Source organism: Gossypium arboreum, chromosome 11, assembly GCF_025698485.1.
Source record: "Gossypium arboreum isolate Shixiya-1 chromosome 11, ASM2569848v2, whole genome shotgun sequence".
NCBI lineage: Eukaryota > Viridiplantae > Streptophyta > Magnoliopsida > Malvales > Malvaceae > Gossypium > Gossypium arboreum.
In genome coordinates, this window is record NC_069080.1 from 133263776 (window position 1) to 133280879 (window position 17104).

A 17104-nucleotide genomic window follows, 5' to 3' on the forward strand; every position below is an offset into this window, starting at 1 on the left:
TTATTTATGTTGTAGAAATACACGTGTTTTAAATATATTCCATATTATATATACTTTTTCTTTTGCTAATATCCAAAATATTGATCAATATTATTTAAACGAGTAAGACCCATCATTAAATGTAAAATTCGATTAAACATGTATTGCATAATAATTAATGAAAAATAAAAATAATGGAGGGAGCTAAATTGTCTCACCAATCGAAATAAACCTCAACTCTGCATATATATATATATATATATATATATATATAATATTCTTTTGTTTTTGTAACTAAAGTATTTTTCATGTTCAGTTTATTATTTATGAAGACTAATTCTTTTAGAATTCGTGATTATCCCTTTCAATAATATCATTTTTAAAGTTCAAATTTAAGTTCTCTTTTTAGGAGTATAATGCCTCAATAGTTTGGGGGCAGTGGGAGAGGTGGCAAACAAGGCCCTAGCCCCCCAAAATATAAAAAAACACATTTTTTGACTTTAAAACATATAAAATTATAAATTTGTAATTATAAAATTACACTTTAACCCTTTAAAAATGATAAAATTTTGATCTAACCTTTTAAAAAATTATAAAAATATTAACTAATACAACAGTAAAATTGCATTTTAAGTCTAACCAAAATCTATATCTCAATTTCCAATCTCAAAATATTTTTTGGCTTCATCTCTATCACCACTGCTGACTCCGCCCAACATTTATTGATATATATATATAAATATATAGAAAATCCTGGAAAAGCTTTGAGAAGCTTTGATAGGTAAAGAAGTAATTTCAACTCTATGATGTCCAAACAAGATAAGGGTGATATGGTAACTTTAGAAAACAACATTCCATCAGGGTCTTATATATAAATTCACCCTCTCTAATATATTCTAGACTGTGTATTCATGTGCTTTGGTATTTTTTTTGTCCTATATTCTTAAACCTAGGTTTCAGCTTGAAGGAACTATTTTCGTTTCTTTGCACTATTATTTTCTTCATTTCAAATTTATGGAAGATCAAGCTCCGGACCCTAATGGTCCGAGCCATGGTTCAGAGAGAAGTGAACCAGTAAGGTCAAGATGGACACCAAAACCAGAACAAATCCTCATACTAGAGTCCATCTTCAATAGTGGCATGGTTAACCCTCCTAAAGATGAAACTGTGAGAATAAGGAAGCTGCTTGAGAAATTCGGGTCTGTTGGTGATGCTAATGTCTTTTACTGGTTCCAAAACCGACGTTCGAGGTCTCGTCGCCGGCAACGACAACAGCTGTTAGCTGCTGGTGTACGAGAACAAAGGAATAACCAATCAGAAATACTCGGTAACGGTGGTGGCGGCGGTGCAATTCAGTATGAAAATAATGAGGTTTCTATGGGGTTTGCAAATTCTCCTCCAAACTTTGCTTCTTTCCTAATTGGTCCTTCTTCTTCATATGGTGTTATGAATGATGATGGAATGGGAAATCTTCTCTCAATGTCCTCTCAAATGGGGTTTCAAGGAAATGGAGAAAGCTCAAACATTACATCAGTTTTATGCCCTTCAGAAACTTCAAATTTGCAGTATCAATCTGGTAAATTGCATGATTCATTCATTTTCATTTCTTTTAATTCAAATTTATTTTTTTTTAAAAACCCATTTCATGAATAATGAAAAAGTATCTGAAACAGTAACTTTCTTGTGATGTAACAATGTGTTTCATATTGTTTGAAAATAGAGTTATGCACTGTACCCCATAAATATGCTATATGTTGCTTTATTATTATAATTTTATTTCTTTTCATATAGAACCTTTCTATTGGCTTTGCAATAGAGATTATATACATGGGGGAAACTAATGATTGAAGAAACCGAAAGTGTTACTTTTTTTTCATTTTTCTTTTTTACACTTTGTTCAAATATTAAAAATCTGCAGCAGGTATTGAATGCTGAGTTAAAAGCTTACTGGGATTTGTTTCAGGGTTCATCACAGTGTTCATCAATGGAGTCCCAACAGAAGTTCCAAGGGGTCCACTTGACATTAAAGCTATGTTTGGTGAAGATGTAATGTTGGTCCACTCTTCTGGTTTGCCTCTTCCCATGAATGACTTTGGTTTTTTGCTTGAGAGTTTGCTCCACGGTGAAAGCTATTTCCTTGTAAGTTCATTTGGAACATAAAGTATTTTTTTTCTCTAGGTTAAAATGTGTCACAAGTCCTTCTACTCTTCACAGTTTTGGAATTTAGTCCCTATACTTTTATTTCTAGGGATTTAGTCTTTTTATTTTCCAGATTTCAAAATTCAGGTTCAATTGTTAATACTATTGCTCTTTTTTTGTTAAATATATTGGTGTGACATTTTGAAAGATTTAAAAAATACTAATTTAGTAGTCATGTAACTAAAAAAATGTGTTGTAATGAACTTGAATTTAACAAAATAGTTTTAACACTATTAACAATTGTACCTGAATTTTGAAATATGAGAAGTAAAAAGATTGAATTTCAAAATTTTCAAAAAAGTACAGGGATTTATGGTGTATTTGAACTTTTTTCTTTATTATATAGACACCCTTTTAGAACATTATGATGGGAATTTAAAAAAGTGTATGTAGTTTTAATTATTTCATGTTGTTTAGGTCTCACCATTAAGTAAATGATAATTTTGTTACCATAAAAAAAGCATGATGAAATTAATTCTAATACCATAGGCTAAGGACTTACATGGTAGAGTGGTAAATTAATCTTTTCACCCTATATCTATTCATTTCATGTGTTTTTACCCTATCAAGCACAAAGTAAAAGTGAGATATTTGGCAATTACATAAAAGAATATACATATGCTTGATTATTACAGGTTTCAAGAACAAGTTGAAGAGGAAATAAAGTTGGAAACTAGTGGGAGAAATTTATGATAAATATGGCATGCTATGCAACAAAGAGTTACAAGACCCCCCCTAATTGCCCTATCTATTTTGTTCTTATTTATATCTCTTCCCCTAAATATTATTATTTTTGTTCATTTTGGTTGGTTATAATTTCTCTTGTTTTTATAGGAACTGTAGTCAACCTCAATATTTACATAAATCTACACAAACCTTTGCTAAACCAACAAACGTTAATGAAAACATGGGAGATATATATATATATATTCTCCACCTGCTTCCTAGCTATTGTTTGACAATGCAAAATCAAATGTTTACATGTTAGTCCAATGGCTAAGGTTCTTATTTGATGCTTTAATTATATGGGTTCAATCACTATCATCTTAATCTTCATCCCCTTCCCTTCATATCGCATTTGATAAAAGAACAAATAAATAGAATTCTGCTGGTTTTTATGGCATTCAAGTAAACCAATTGAATCATAGGTAGAGTTATAAAGGATTTATGTATAAGTCTTCAGTTGAGATTAGTCTCAAATTCGATCCTTGGACAATTCCTCTACTGCTTACCCCTTATATATATATATTCTAAAATCACACATGAACTTTAGATTAATAACTTGAATTGAAAATTTTGATTCGATATAATTTTATATGTAAAAACTGGAAATAGATTTACTTATTGAGTAATTAATCTTTAATAAAATTCGACACATAAATCTAATTGAGACAAATTTCTAGGACGATAAGTGCAATTTTTCATGGCTCCCTTTTTCAAATGAATGTCGTCAGAGCTAAAAAGTAAAGCCCCTTATACATCTATACATTCATGTAAGAGTTATAGAAAATAGTAACATATACAAATTCTTAACTTATAACATTATTTAACATATTAATTATCATTTAATCATCATAAAATTTTAACTTTTATACAATAATCAACGTTTTTATTTTTTATTTTTACTATCAAGTGTTGGATGTAATAGTATTAATATATTGCATTTTTAAGGTGAGATACAAGTTCGAACTTTGGAAATAGGGGTGAAGTCAAAAAAATTTGAGGGGCAAAAATGAAATTGTATTATTTTTATGAGAGTTAAAATAAAATTTTACTATTTTGGGGGTTAAATTAAATCTTATGTTTTAGGGGAGACAAATGGCCCCCTCCTTCCGCCCTTGTTTGGAGACGACATTATTGGGAGAAGTAACTTCAGACTCTGAATATGAACTATAGAACAGACGTGAAACCAAATAGCATCAACTAAATATAAAAAGTTAGAATACAATACGATACAAATACGAGATATAAAAACTAAAATGCAATACTATATTAAAAAGTAGTAAGAAAATAAAATAAATGGTTGCAAGTTGCAACGAGGATTGTTATGTTTGGTTGGTAATAAGTAATATTAACAGTAATAAAGCCAGCTGCAACATTCCAGAAAAGAACCAAAAAATTACAGTTGTTTTTTCATAAGATTTTCCAGGAAAGTAAGGTTAAATTTAACCTAGAAAACCCATTTATTTTTCAGCAATATTCTTAGGAAATAGTGAAAAAGAAATTGCATGGGCAGTACGTGGATTCCCCCATCAACTGGAAAGTGAAAAAATAAAATAAAAATCCAAAATCCAAAGCAAAAGAAATGATTAATGCAAAGCAAGTTGGCCTTTCAACACCGACCAATATAACCAATCTGAAGCAGACGGATGTTCGATTTTTATTTTAATTGTTAAAAGTTTAATTTAATTTCTCGAGAAAATCGTAATATATAGGGCACATTTACTAAGAAATTCTCCCCCATGTGAAAATTCCCCAGTTAAATATCAATTATTATTGGCTGGCATGTGAATTTATGAAATTTTGCCCTTTCTTTGTTTAATTTTAGATTCTTTTTATTTTATTTTATTTTTTTTGCTGACAAAGGAAACAATTCGTCAACTTACTTCGGGGAATCCAATGGGTGTTCTGTAAATGCCTTCTTCAATTTTTCTTGGATTTTTCTACACATATTTACTTGCTTTTTTATAGTTGATCTTATTTTTATCATTATTTTTTCTTGGGTTTGTATTTTTTTACGTATAATGATCTTCAAATGTGTTATGCTTCATCATATGAAATTGATAGTTACTTTCATCTCTATATATTTATATTAAGTTTTTATTAAATTAATGTTCGATATAATGTTTAATATTACTTATAGTCCTTCTCCAACCTATAAATAAGAAGATAATATGTTTCAAGACACTCAAACTCAAATGCTCATACTAATCGAGTTAAAACCGAACCAAGATGACATAATGTATTTTAAATATTTAACTTAACCACTTCAATCAAAATTAATTTGATCATCTTATTAACTTTTAACAAATATATTTATTATATAAATTTTTCACCCACATCATAAATGTGTTATAATCTAGTAAATTTTAGGTTAAAATAAGTCATAGGTCGTTATACTCTTTCCAAATTTAGAATTTAATCCTCTACTTTCCAATTTTCAAAATCCAAGTCCAATTATTAGAGGTGATAAAATTTTTTTGTTAAATTTGTTGGTGTGGTAATTTAAATATATATATATATATATATATATATAAAACTCACTTGGTAGCAATATAACTAAAAAATGACGTTGTAATGAACTGAATTTAATAAAATCATCTTTAACAATATTAACCATTGAACCTAAATCTAAAATTTAAAAAATACAAAGACTAAATTTCAAATTTGAAAAAATACAAAGACTTATCTCATATTTTAATCAAAACTTTAATATAAAAGAAAAGCTGGTATAACTTACCTTATATGGTAATATTCATCTAAAACCAACTTGTATAAAAAACCATGTGTGCACAAACAAGAAAGATAATTAATTTAATTACACAAAATTGAAAAAAAGAAATTAGTGGTTTTGTTTCTCAAGGTACCACGAAGAAAACAAGGAAAAAAAAGGGAAAAAGAGTGGGGGTTTCATCTGATTTTGTCATTCATTGGTTGTAGCATAAGTACATATGATCCTTTTATTCTCCCATAAAATATGATAATTAAGTGATGCACATGGTAGATCTCTTAGTGTACAATGAAAATCTAATTTAAATTTGTAGTTAACCTAGACCTAGTTTAAGTTGCCATTCACAACATCGATTAAAAAAAATATAATGACACAATAATCTTAACATTCTCCTCCATAATGTATTGTTCGTTCACTCTCGAAACTTTGATGTGATTTTCTATAATTTTCACCGATTAAAGAGCTTTTTGTGGGCTATCATAGTCATAAATTGTTGTTCTCCGCGTTAAAAAGTAAAAGACTTTTTACCCTTCACGTTTTTAATTAGGGTTTAACACTCTAATTCATGCATCATGCATTGTTTCCCTCAAATCATATATAATGTTGATTCTCTAATCTAGAGATCAATTTATCATCCACAAAGTTTAGTGAATGCATTTTTTAAGTGTTTTAAGCTAATATTTTACTTTTCTTCAATGAAATATTATGATTGTTGAGAATTATATGTGTGGACGATGAAGTTATGTTGTCAAATCTATAAAACTTATTTCTGATTTGAAGAAATAAAAGGTGAAAAAGAAAAATTAGTGGAGAAAAGATAACAATTTGTGTGTGTGTGTCTGAAATTAAAGAAGTGAATGCTAAGTCTCCTGGAGTTGTTAGCATATGTTAGCTAATTGTAGAGTCTTGTAATTTGTATATAAAGAAGATAACTAAAAATAAAAGCAATTAAGAATACCAATGTTTCTTCTGAACTATCTTTTCTTTCAACTTTTTATATTCTTATTCCTTTTCTTCCTATTTTCCTTTTTACTTCTACTTGGAGAGTTGTTCTTTTCCCCTAGCTTTTTTGTATATAAGAGTGCAGTATTTGTACATGCATCAATTGGTATCAGAGCTCCGAACTTGGCACCTCCCATGGTTGAAACTGTCGGGTTATTAAACTTAAAGTTTGATGAATTCATCAAAGAATCATTGAAGGAAACAACGACAACATTACACAGGTAAGATGTTAATAAGAAAAAGGTCTTAGCAACTTTGAAACAAGATCTCTTAAGCTTTAATCGTCAACAAATATGATAAAGACGCTAAATCTCAAGTAAACAGGTATTGTTCTTGAATATCTTATCTATTTTACCTTCTTGTTGTGATTGGTACATTTACATGAAGAGTATGCAACCAATTGGCTCTTGAATGTGCTTGAGAATATTATACAAAAATTTGTCAAGCTGTCAAGCTTAAAACTCTTCAAGTTGCTTTTGCAATTGCCCAACTTCAAGAATCAACCATAAAAATATTACACTGGAAATCTATTATCACCCTACATACTCACCTTTAATGCCTCACACTCAACTCCCCAAGTTTGTTCAAGAAATTAAAATTTACTATCAAACTCCTCTCTTAATTCTTCAAATATTTTAAAACATATAATTATTAGATAAATTTATTGAAACAAAAGCAATACAAACTTTGATGTGAAAAAGCTCAAAGGTTTGTTCTATGGTTTAAAAAAGAATATGATTTTTACCATATGTGCAAACATGCAAAATTGTTGCCATTTGGGATCATTGAGATGGAAGGTTTCTTTTATGAAATTACTATTGCTACAAAATTGAAGCAAAGAAAGTTGCAAATGTTAAGACTTTGCAAAGTTATAATTTGCAAACCACCACACAAGGATTATAGTCATAAAATCAGACAAAATTCAAGAAGCAACATCATTTTATGTCAAATCCTACAAATACTCTTACCTCCAACAAGATGTATGACTGGTAGTTTAGTTTACACACCCACTTAAACGTACTTTTATGTGGTTTGCAAATGAAATTATAATGTTTTCATCTTTGAGGATAAGGCTTATTTTGAGAATGAGAGATTTATATATGAAAACTTAAAGAAGAAAATATTAAGTCTGTTGTAGTTGTTAGTTAGAGTTTGTTAGCTAGTTTAAAATTCTTGTAAGCCTTCATTTGTATATAAAAAAGATAACATGATAAAAGCAACCCGAGATATTAATTGTTCTCTTAACTATTCTTCTTCTTCTTTTCCTTTCCTTCATACTTGAAGGGTATTCTTATTCTCTAACCTCCCCCGTGTATAAAAGTGCAGTACTTGTACACACATCATAGTTAGAGTCTGTTGATGAGGGTATCAACAAGGGAGGAGATAAATAGGAGGATGCTTGTAACGACCCAAAATCCGTGGGCACCGGAAAAGTGTGTTATCGGGCCTCCATCATAGTGAAATAAGTTCGAAAATAATTATTAAAAATATTTATAAGCCTAGTGGTGTGTCTAATTAGGTTTTAATTAAGTAAATTTAGCTTAATTTAGAGCAATTAGCGAAAAGGATTAAATTGCATAAGAGGTAAAAGTTTAATTCTAAAACAATAGAAAGTAAAAAGGGTCAAAATGGAAAATATGCCATTAAGTAATGGTTGAGGCGGCATAAATGTATTAAAAAAATCTAATATTTTATTTAGATTATATATATTATATAATATTGTATAATTGATTATTATAATTATTAATTGTTATGGTTTTATATTATTATTAGTAGTATTATTAAATAAATTAAATAGTAGAGAATTGTATAGTAATAAAAATATTGGTATATTTGTAATAAATAGATACATGTGTACTTGTTATAAAATAATTTGTTTACTTAATATTAAAGTAATAGATAATTAGATTAAATTAAATTATTGATAATTAAATAATTATATCATAAGATTTTTTTATATGTTAAATAAAGTATGATTATGACAAGGGTAAGGTGATAAAATATACATATGTAATGATAATATTTATACAATTATAATATTTTATTTAAATTAGTAGATATTTACTATTTATTATTATTATAATTAAGAGATATTTATTAATTAAATAATTATAAAATAAGATTTTTATGTGATAATTAAATAAAATTATGACAAATGTAGGGTGGTGATATTGGAAAAATATAAAACATGTGCGTGTACAATTGTTATATATATAATTGCTATTAAATAGATATTTATTAATTAAATATAATATAAATTAAATAAAGTAAAAAAAGATAAATCATAAAATAAATAGAAACTAAACAAACAGAATAGAAAACAGAAACATTCGAAAACAGGGGAGAAAAGAGAAAGAAAAAGAAAAAGGAAAAACTAGAGATTTGAAGCTTGAAACTTTGATTGGTAAGTTAATTAAGTACTTTTTAGTTAAATTTGATGTTTTAGAAGCTTTAGAACAAAGTTTTGTTGAAATTAAGTTAAGGTTTTGAAAGTTTTTAGGTTCTTGAACATAGTTCATGTTGACCAAAATAATGAATTAGGGATTTAATTGAATAAATTTTAAGTTAGAATTGAATAAAGGATTGAATTGTAAACTAAGCTATAAGTTTTGAGTTTTAGGGATTAAATTGAAATAAATTCGAAATTATGAAAATATGATAAAAATTAAATAGTTAGATGTGGGTTTGGCAAGAAATTGAGTAGCAAAAAGGTATGAATTGAGAAAGAAAAATATATAGGTTTAGTTGGGATTAAATTGGAATTAAAGTAAAAGTTAGATAAAAATTTCAGCGTTTAAATTGTGTTATGCTAATAATTGTAAAATTATTTTAATTGTTCATAGCTGATATCGAGCCTGAAGCATCGGCCCAAAAAGGAAAAGGAAAGATCGTCGAGGATTAAATCCGAAGAGAATTCTGGTTTGTATCACTATAACTAAAACTTTATAATTAATATGTGTTTAATTTAATATGAATGTGTGGTAAGTATTTTTAAGGTAAGTATTTAATGAACTGATAAAATTTGTGATTGGGTATTAAAATTGAGATTGATACTGAACTGAATTATGGGATACTGAATATTGTTTTGAATACTGAATTGAACTGTGAAATTACTGAATAATGTTAGTATATTGCATTGAACTATAAAATTTCTAATGAAGTGAATTACTGAATTACTGTGAAAATTGATCAAAATAATAAATTATAATTAATATTGAATCGAAATGGAAATTGTACTGAAAAATGATTTAAATACCCTATTAACTAGTCGGGCTAGTCGGATATAGTTGGCATGCCATAGGATATGGAAGAGTACGGGTTTTTGCGCTTCTCGATCATGCACTTATGTGTCGACTCATTATTCATTATCGTTATCGTTATCAATTCGACACTTTGTGTGTCGAATCGTTATCATATCGTTATGATTCAGCACTTTGTGTGTTGAATACTTTTCTTCTTTATCATATCGCTATCGCTACCGCTTCTCGATTCTTGATTAGGTATTGTGTACCGTTAAGGCACATTGTGCCGTACTGGTGTGTTGGTTGGAATCCGTGTATCCGCCGAGTCCAAGTCAAGTTAATAGGGACAAATGAAATAAATCTACTGATAAAACTAACTTTGAATGATATAGTATATGTGAAAGTTGAGAATTGAAATAAAGAAATAAGAATGATATATATATATATATAATCGAATGATAATATAAAAAGATTGAATTGTTCATTAAATGATGATAATTGTAATGTAAAAGTATGTGTGTGATTTAATGTATTTAATTATAAACTGAATTATAGTGATACCAATGAGTATATGCATACTCGTGATGATTGTTTCCGCATGAGTTGTAGAAGTCAAGTACTGAACTAGCATCCAAAGCTAGACCCGAATTCAGCAAACTTTTGGTGATGTATATTTTCTTTTGGTAATGTGGCATGTACATAGGATGTATATAAAGGTTATTATGTTTTGAATATAAATGGTTTAAAATATTAGTATTGCAAGTCTAAGAATTATAATGAAAAGTCTATCCATTTCAATTTAATTAGTACAATGATAATTTTAAATTGATATTATATTGATTAAGTTGATTAGAAGGCATTTAAAATAGAAAATGAATGTGTGAAATAAATTGGTTGAATTGGTTATGTTTGAAATGAATATGGTTTAATTGCAGGGGGTTTTATGTAAAAATAAGCAGAAATGCTGTCAAAATTTATAAAATAATAATAATAAAATTGGAGTACTGAAACGAGTCCCATTTTTACTTAAATGTATGATTTAGATTTGAATAGTTCAATATAGGGATTTAGTAATTAAATTATGCTATGAATATTATTTTATTTGTGAATTATTCATAAGTTGTCTGATACGTCTGGTAATGCCTTGTAACTTTGTTTCGGCAACGGTTCGAGGTTAGGGGGTGTTACAATGCTGTGGTGCTGAGGAAAGTCAATTCACCCTAGCAGGGCGGAGAGCCAGAAGAGGTATGCCAAGTAAATAGGAAAGAAGTTGAGGGAACAAAGGACAAAGTTGAGGGCTATTAGGTTGTTGTATATGCTCAAGGGTCAATCCCTTCTTCATCGTGCTGAAGGGTATATATAGTGGAGGTCTTGTGTTTGAAAGTGTTGATGTGGTACAAGGTTGTTATGTTTAGGTCGGGTTCAGTGACCTAAAAGGTAAATTAATAGTAAAAGTGTCCGCACCAGAAAAGCAAGCACTTTAAAAGAGTGGGTGGCCTGTTCACAAAGATAGGTGGACAAGATCTTCCTAGAGGGAGAGATTAGTTCGTTTGCAGGGATGAATGACTAGAATCATTCCGAGAGAAACAGGTTAAACAAAAGTAGAATTTCTAGATCACTGGATTAACAGAAAGATGTTTGGTTATGTATTTAAACAAGCCATCCATTAACAAAGAAACTGCTAAATTACTTAGGATTTTTGTAAGTCACTCAACTATAGCTTCTTTTTTTTCATAAAGTTGTTATAGGCATCTAATTTCATTAGAGTTCATTAATTTAGATTGTAACAAATTTGATTATATTTGCATTTTGGATGAATATATGATTGTTTTGGGATAAATCACTTTGATTTTACAAGTAAAATTTTGGACATTATTTAAATTTGGGCTTTGGTTGCTAAGGTTGAATGACTTTAATTTGAGTTTGAGCTATTTTGTGGATAATAAAACTTTTAGGCCTATGTTTATTTTTATTTTAAATATATTATATTATAATTGAATGTTATTTTTATAAAAATTATAAAAATTTAAAATTTAAAAATATAATAAATTCCTAATTTTACAATATTTTCAAATTGGGCATTATTTTTTATAAAATTACAAAAAATCCTTAAATGTTTTACAAAATTTTCAAGTTAGTCCTAAATCCTCCATAGTACATTGTCAGGTCCTTTGCTAGCCCTCTCAATTCCCATGTTAAAGATGAGTACTTGCAAACAAAGAAAGGAGGTTAGCATTTCCAATTTAGAGTTAGAAAAAGAAGCAAAAGCTTCTTAGCTAATCCAACAACCACCGGCACTGCCAGGGGCGAAGCCAGGGGGACTGGCATGGGCCCCGCCTCCCTTAAAATGTAAAATTATATTTTAGGTTCCTAAAATTTTTTAAAAATTTTAAATTAATAAAAGTAAAATTGTATTTTGGCCTCCCTAAAATTATAAAAATTTGATTTAATCCTTTACAAATTATAAAGATATAAACTATTAAAAATTAAAATTTCATTCGACCCCCTAAAAAATTTTTGTACCTTCACCCCTAGGCATTGCGATTTTCATTTCAATATGATTTAATATTTCGATGTAAATATTAGTTTAGCACTCTATTTTGTAGATATGTCTAAATTTATCAATACTAATAATCCGCATTTAATATAAATAATTATTAGTTAATAGGCATAATATATCAAGTAATAATGAATTTTTTTTTGTGCGTGTGCGTGTGTGTGTGTGTGTGTGTGTGTGTGTGATGGAAGCAAAACCTATCAATAACACTAAAAAGTAAAAAAAATTCAATCTTCTCTTTAGATACTTCTTGCATGAAAATGCGTAAATGTTTTATGTCAATGCATTTAGTTATAACGCTAAATCTTAATTAAGTGATAATTAATATAAATACAAAATCCATTTTAATATTACAATGACATTCTCTATTTATTATTACTTTAATATTTTTAATAATATAATAGAAGGATAGTATAGATTTTAATTTTTAAGATTGGTTTTTATAGGCCCTTGCATAGGGAGGCAAAAGCCCATTTGATGGATTTAGTTTGATGCAATGACCAAAATCTAGCCCATTTTTAAAATTCCATATTCAGACCCAAAATATAATTCATCACATTTACTATGTGAAAAGAAATATTTTTATTATTTTAAAATAAGTTAAAGTTTAAAATAAAATTTCTTCTAAGTGAGTAGTTGGTTTTATTAATTTTAAAAATAATTTAAATTTATAAATATAAAATAAATTTTGAAGTTAATTATTTATTAAAATTAATAAACTTAAATCCTCAACTTAAAAATTTCTAAGTTTTACTCATTTGGTAAAAATATTTAGTTTATTTTATAAATTTTAATGATTTTTTTAACAATCTCATTATGAGTTCTAATCATATCTGCTCCTTTTAACACAATAATTAGAATAATGCGTTTCAAAGATATCTTGAATTCACGTTTTTTTATATTGGAAATAATGTTCATCCTAATTGAATTAAGACTCAATCTACATAATTAATGTTAGGTTTTTAAATTTACAAATAAAATTAAAAATAATCTATTTAATTAATTTATTTATTTTAAATAGCAATGAGGGTTTTAAATTTTTTTGTAAAAGTTAAAAAAATTGTAAAGTGAATGTATGAAATAAATTTATCCATATAATAGAAACATTGAGGGATGTCAGATTTGTAGACCCCATTTTGATGTAGCCATAAAATAATGTTTGATGTTTCATCAATGTGGTCCTGGCTTAATTAACCACACATCTCAACCTGATTGGCTAAAGGGAAAAGGAAAAGAAAAGAAAAGAAAATTGATGGAAGTAATTGCCACTGGGTAGGAATAAGAGCTTGTGTAAAACATGGTCAAAGAAAATCAAATTGACAAAGTACTGTTACTGAAAATGGGTAGATTCAATTCATTCAACACACAAACTTTGGATGTTTTTTCCTCCTTTTGACTGTTCTGTCACAAACAAAAAAAAAAAAAACAAAAAATTAATTGGAAACAAGTCATTGTTATACTTACACTTAACGAATTCATATGTCCCGTAAGAGAGGGTCATCTACAAAGATAAGATCCTTCTAATCATCGCTCAACGGAGTCTCTATCACTCAATTTCATAGCAAGATAAGCACATATTGTGAGAATACATCTAACGTAAGTTGAAGTTAAGTTACAAATTTTGATAAGAGTTAAAATATAATTTCGTTGTTATATTAATTAATATTTTTATAATTTTTTAATTGGTTAAATTAAAATTTCAAATCATTTTGGGACAAAGTATAATTTAACATTTATAAAGGGTAAAAAAACTTTTTTTTTCAATTTCTGAGGAGCTAGGGCCCTGCTTGCTGCTTTTTTTTTTTTTTTCCTTTTCTATGTAAGTTTTTATGTTAATTTTTTAAACAAAACTGAATATAAAGTGAGAGGAGGATGAGAAACATAAAAATAAACTCGAGATTGAATTAAGTCAATGGTTACCTCACAAATTAGTAATTAAATTATATTTTTTTAATATTTAATTTTTTTATCATAAGTGGTATTTAAATTATTTTTTATCGAGTTAGTATTTTTACTAATTAAATTGTTAATTAAAAAAGGCTTAACTTATAAACTGGTATCTAAACTATACTGTTTTTCTATTTTAATATCTAAATATTTTTTATCATAAGTGGTAGCTAAACTATTTTTTCCCTCAAGTTGATACCTTCATTGCTCAAACCGTTAATTCTATTTTCATAAAAATAAGATTTAACCTATAAATTAATACCAAAACTATGTCATTTTTTTCCTATTTTGATACTTAAACATTTTTTTGTCATAAGTACCTAAATTACTTTTCTTCCCAAGTTGATAACTCTATTAATTCAACCGCTAATCAAATAATTAAATCTATTTTAAAAAAAGATAATCAATTAAAAGTTATCATGTGACCAAAAAAGACCAAAAAATATTATTCTCTCTATGTATATATGTATATTTCTTTTACTTTATATATATATATATATACATATTTTCTTCCTCTCATTTTGAGCTTCTTCTACATGTGTGAATATTTTGATTTCATGGTTTTGATTAACATTTAGATTTGGATTGATGGCTGAATCGATTAGGCCACTAATTTTCAAGTTGATTGGTTTGCCTAGTTCAATCAAATAAATTATTAAAAATATAAAAAATAAAATTATTTAAAATAGAGAAAATTGATTCAACCAATTTTTCAGCTCGATTTAATTGGTTTATATTAGTTCACGGGTCAATTGGTTCAACCCTTATCCCATAAACAAATACCTAGGTTGGTTCTCAATCCAATCAGCTGATTTAGTCAAATTCTGAAACATTAGTTTTGACTAATGAAAGAACTTTTTAGATCTTGTCAATTTAAGTAGGCGGTGAAGTACAAAAACATAACTAATTGCCAATATCTCGATATTGGGAGAGAAAATTTCAAGTATTGTTGGCATTGCCAAATATTATAAAGGAAGAAGAGAAAAAAATAGAAAAATAAAAATAAAAGAGAAATAATATAAAATAAAAATGAAAATAAAATAATTAAAAAATATTTTTTAAAGTTTATATGACATGGTAGCTTATTATTAGTTGGAATTTTCTTAACGAATTTAACATTTTTGTGTAAATGGTGGCTAAATATTAGATTAGGTCTCACTTGTGACAAAAAAAAAAGTTTAGGTATCAACTTAGAAAAAGGCAATAGTTTAGGTAGTAATTTGTGGGTTAAATATTTTTTAAAAATAGGCTTAACAGTTTAATTAATAGATGATGCCTTAAATAAAAGATTACCCCTACACTTTTAACAATTCAGATGAAAATATGTTAATATTGGTTTAATATATTATTTTTACTCGAGTTCAATTTTTTATTGTCATATTTATGTTTCTTGGTCCAATGTGATACTTATATTTGATAAAGTTATACATTTTGGTACTCAAAGATAATTGTATTAATTTTAGTCCTTAATTTGGGTTTTAGATTTAATTTGATGAAAATCATAATTAACTAATAATATTAACAATTAACTTTTATTAAATCAACTCTAAAACCTGAACAAAATCACAACTCATCTCAGATTTAACTAATTAAACACAAAAATAAATAAAATTCAAATATATTTTTGAGTACGAAATATATAACTTTTCTAAATACAAGTATCACATTGAAAAAAAACCCCAAATACCTCGTTAAAAAATGTCAAACTTAAGCATTAAGTGATGTATTAAGCCATTAATATATTGATATTATGGTAAAAATCGAACATATGCTTATATTTATAACTCTTATAATTTTACTTATAAACTAGAACAATTTGTATTACACGTCCTCGAATCAAATTTTAAATTAATTCATAAACTTTGAAATATTTAATTGAATCCTCAAACTAAAATATTTTTTAACTATATCCTTGATTCATTACAGAGATTAACTTTAACATCAAATGTCAATGTAGACCTAACCTAATTTAATTTTTAAACACATATAAATCAATAAATATTTTTAAATACTTTAGATCAAAACTACCATTTAATGCCAAAATTAGAGACTAGATTAACAAAAGAACTTAATTGGAACGATACTTTAATTTAAGGATTAAATTAGAATATTTTAAAAGTCAATGATTGATTTAGAATTTGATCAATAGTTTGGAGATGTTTGATGCAATTAATTTTATATATCTATACTATTTTTAAGTACGTAACTAAGTTAGTGTCACGAATTAACTCGACATAAACTCAATTAGAGAAAATACTAAAACTCGAATCTTAAATGATTGATAAATATTATTGTAGGGTGTTTTTTTTTTGTGTGTGTATTTTCATACCTTTATACAAAAAATTATAAAAAATATGCAATTGATGTGATTTGTTCCCTTTTTATCATTAAAATGTTAAGGGAGGGAAAGAGGGACGACATTATTTGATTCCGTATCATTCAGTACTAGATGAGAGCTTTAAAAATTGCTCCAAACAAGTTTTAGATAATGAGATTTGAACTTAAATCATCAAGTAATATTCTTCTGTATAACTATACTATTATCTAATTTTATCACCGCATTTTGTTGTAAGTATACATGTTTAATTATTTATTGAGTTTTATTTTTAAATATACACATAATTTAAATAAATGGTTTCTATATATATACATGTGTGATATAATAAATATTTGATAGTAAAATTGTGAAAAAGAAATTCATGATTGTGATAATAGCAATGTCCATAA

At 27.1% G+C, this 17104-nt stretch overlaps 1 protein-coding gene across 2 annotated transcripts; it reads left to right on the plus strand.

Moving 5' to 3' along the window:
* The first annotated feature begins 879 nt into the window (after window positions 1-879).
* Window positions 880-2978, plus strand: LOC108472653 (WUSCHEL-related homeobox 11-like). 2 transcript variants are annotated; one of them, XM_017774203.2, is made up of 3 exons: window positions 880-1555; window positions 1943-2118; window positions 2814-2978. In XM_017774203.2, exons 1-3 carry the CDS (start codon window positions 994-996, stop codon window positions 2829-2831), a joined length of 756 nt encoding a protein of 251 aa, XP_017629692.1. In that variant the 5' UTR covers window positions 880-993; the 3' UTR covers window positions 2832-2978. The 2 variants fall into 2 exon arrangements, with proteins under 2 accessions (XP_017629692.1, XP_052878211.1); XM_053022251.1 differs by having other exon boundaries at window positions 1943-2978.
* The last annotated feature ends 14126 nt before the right edge of the window (window positions 2979-17104 follow it).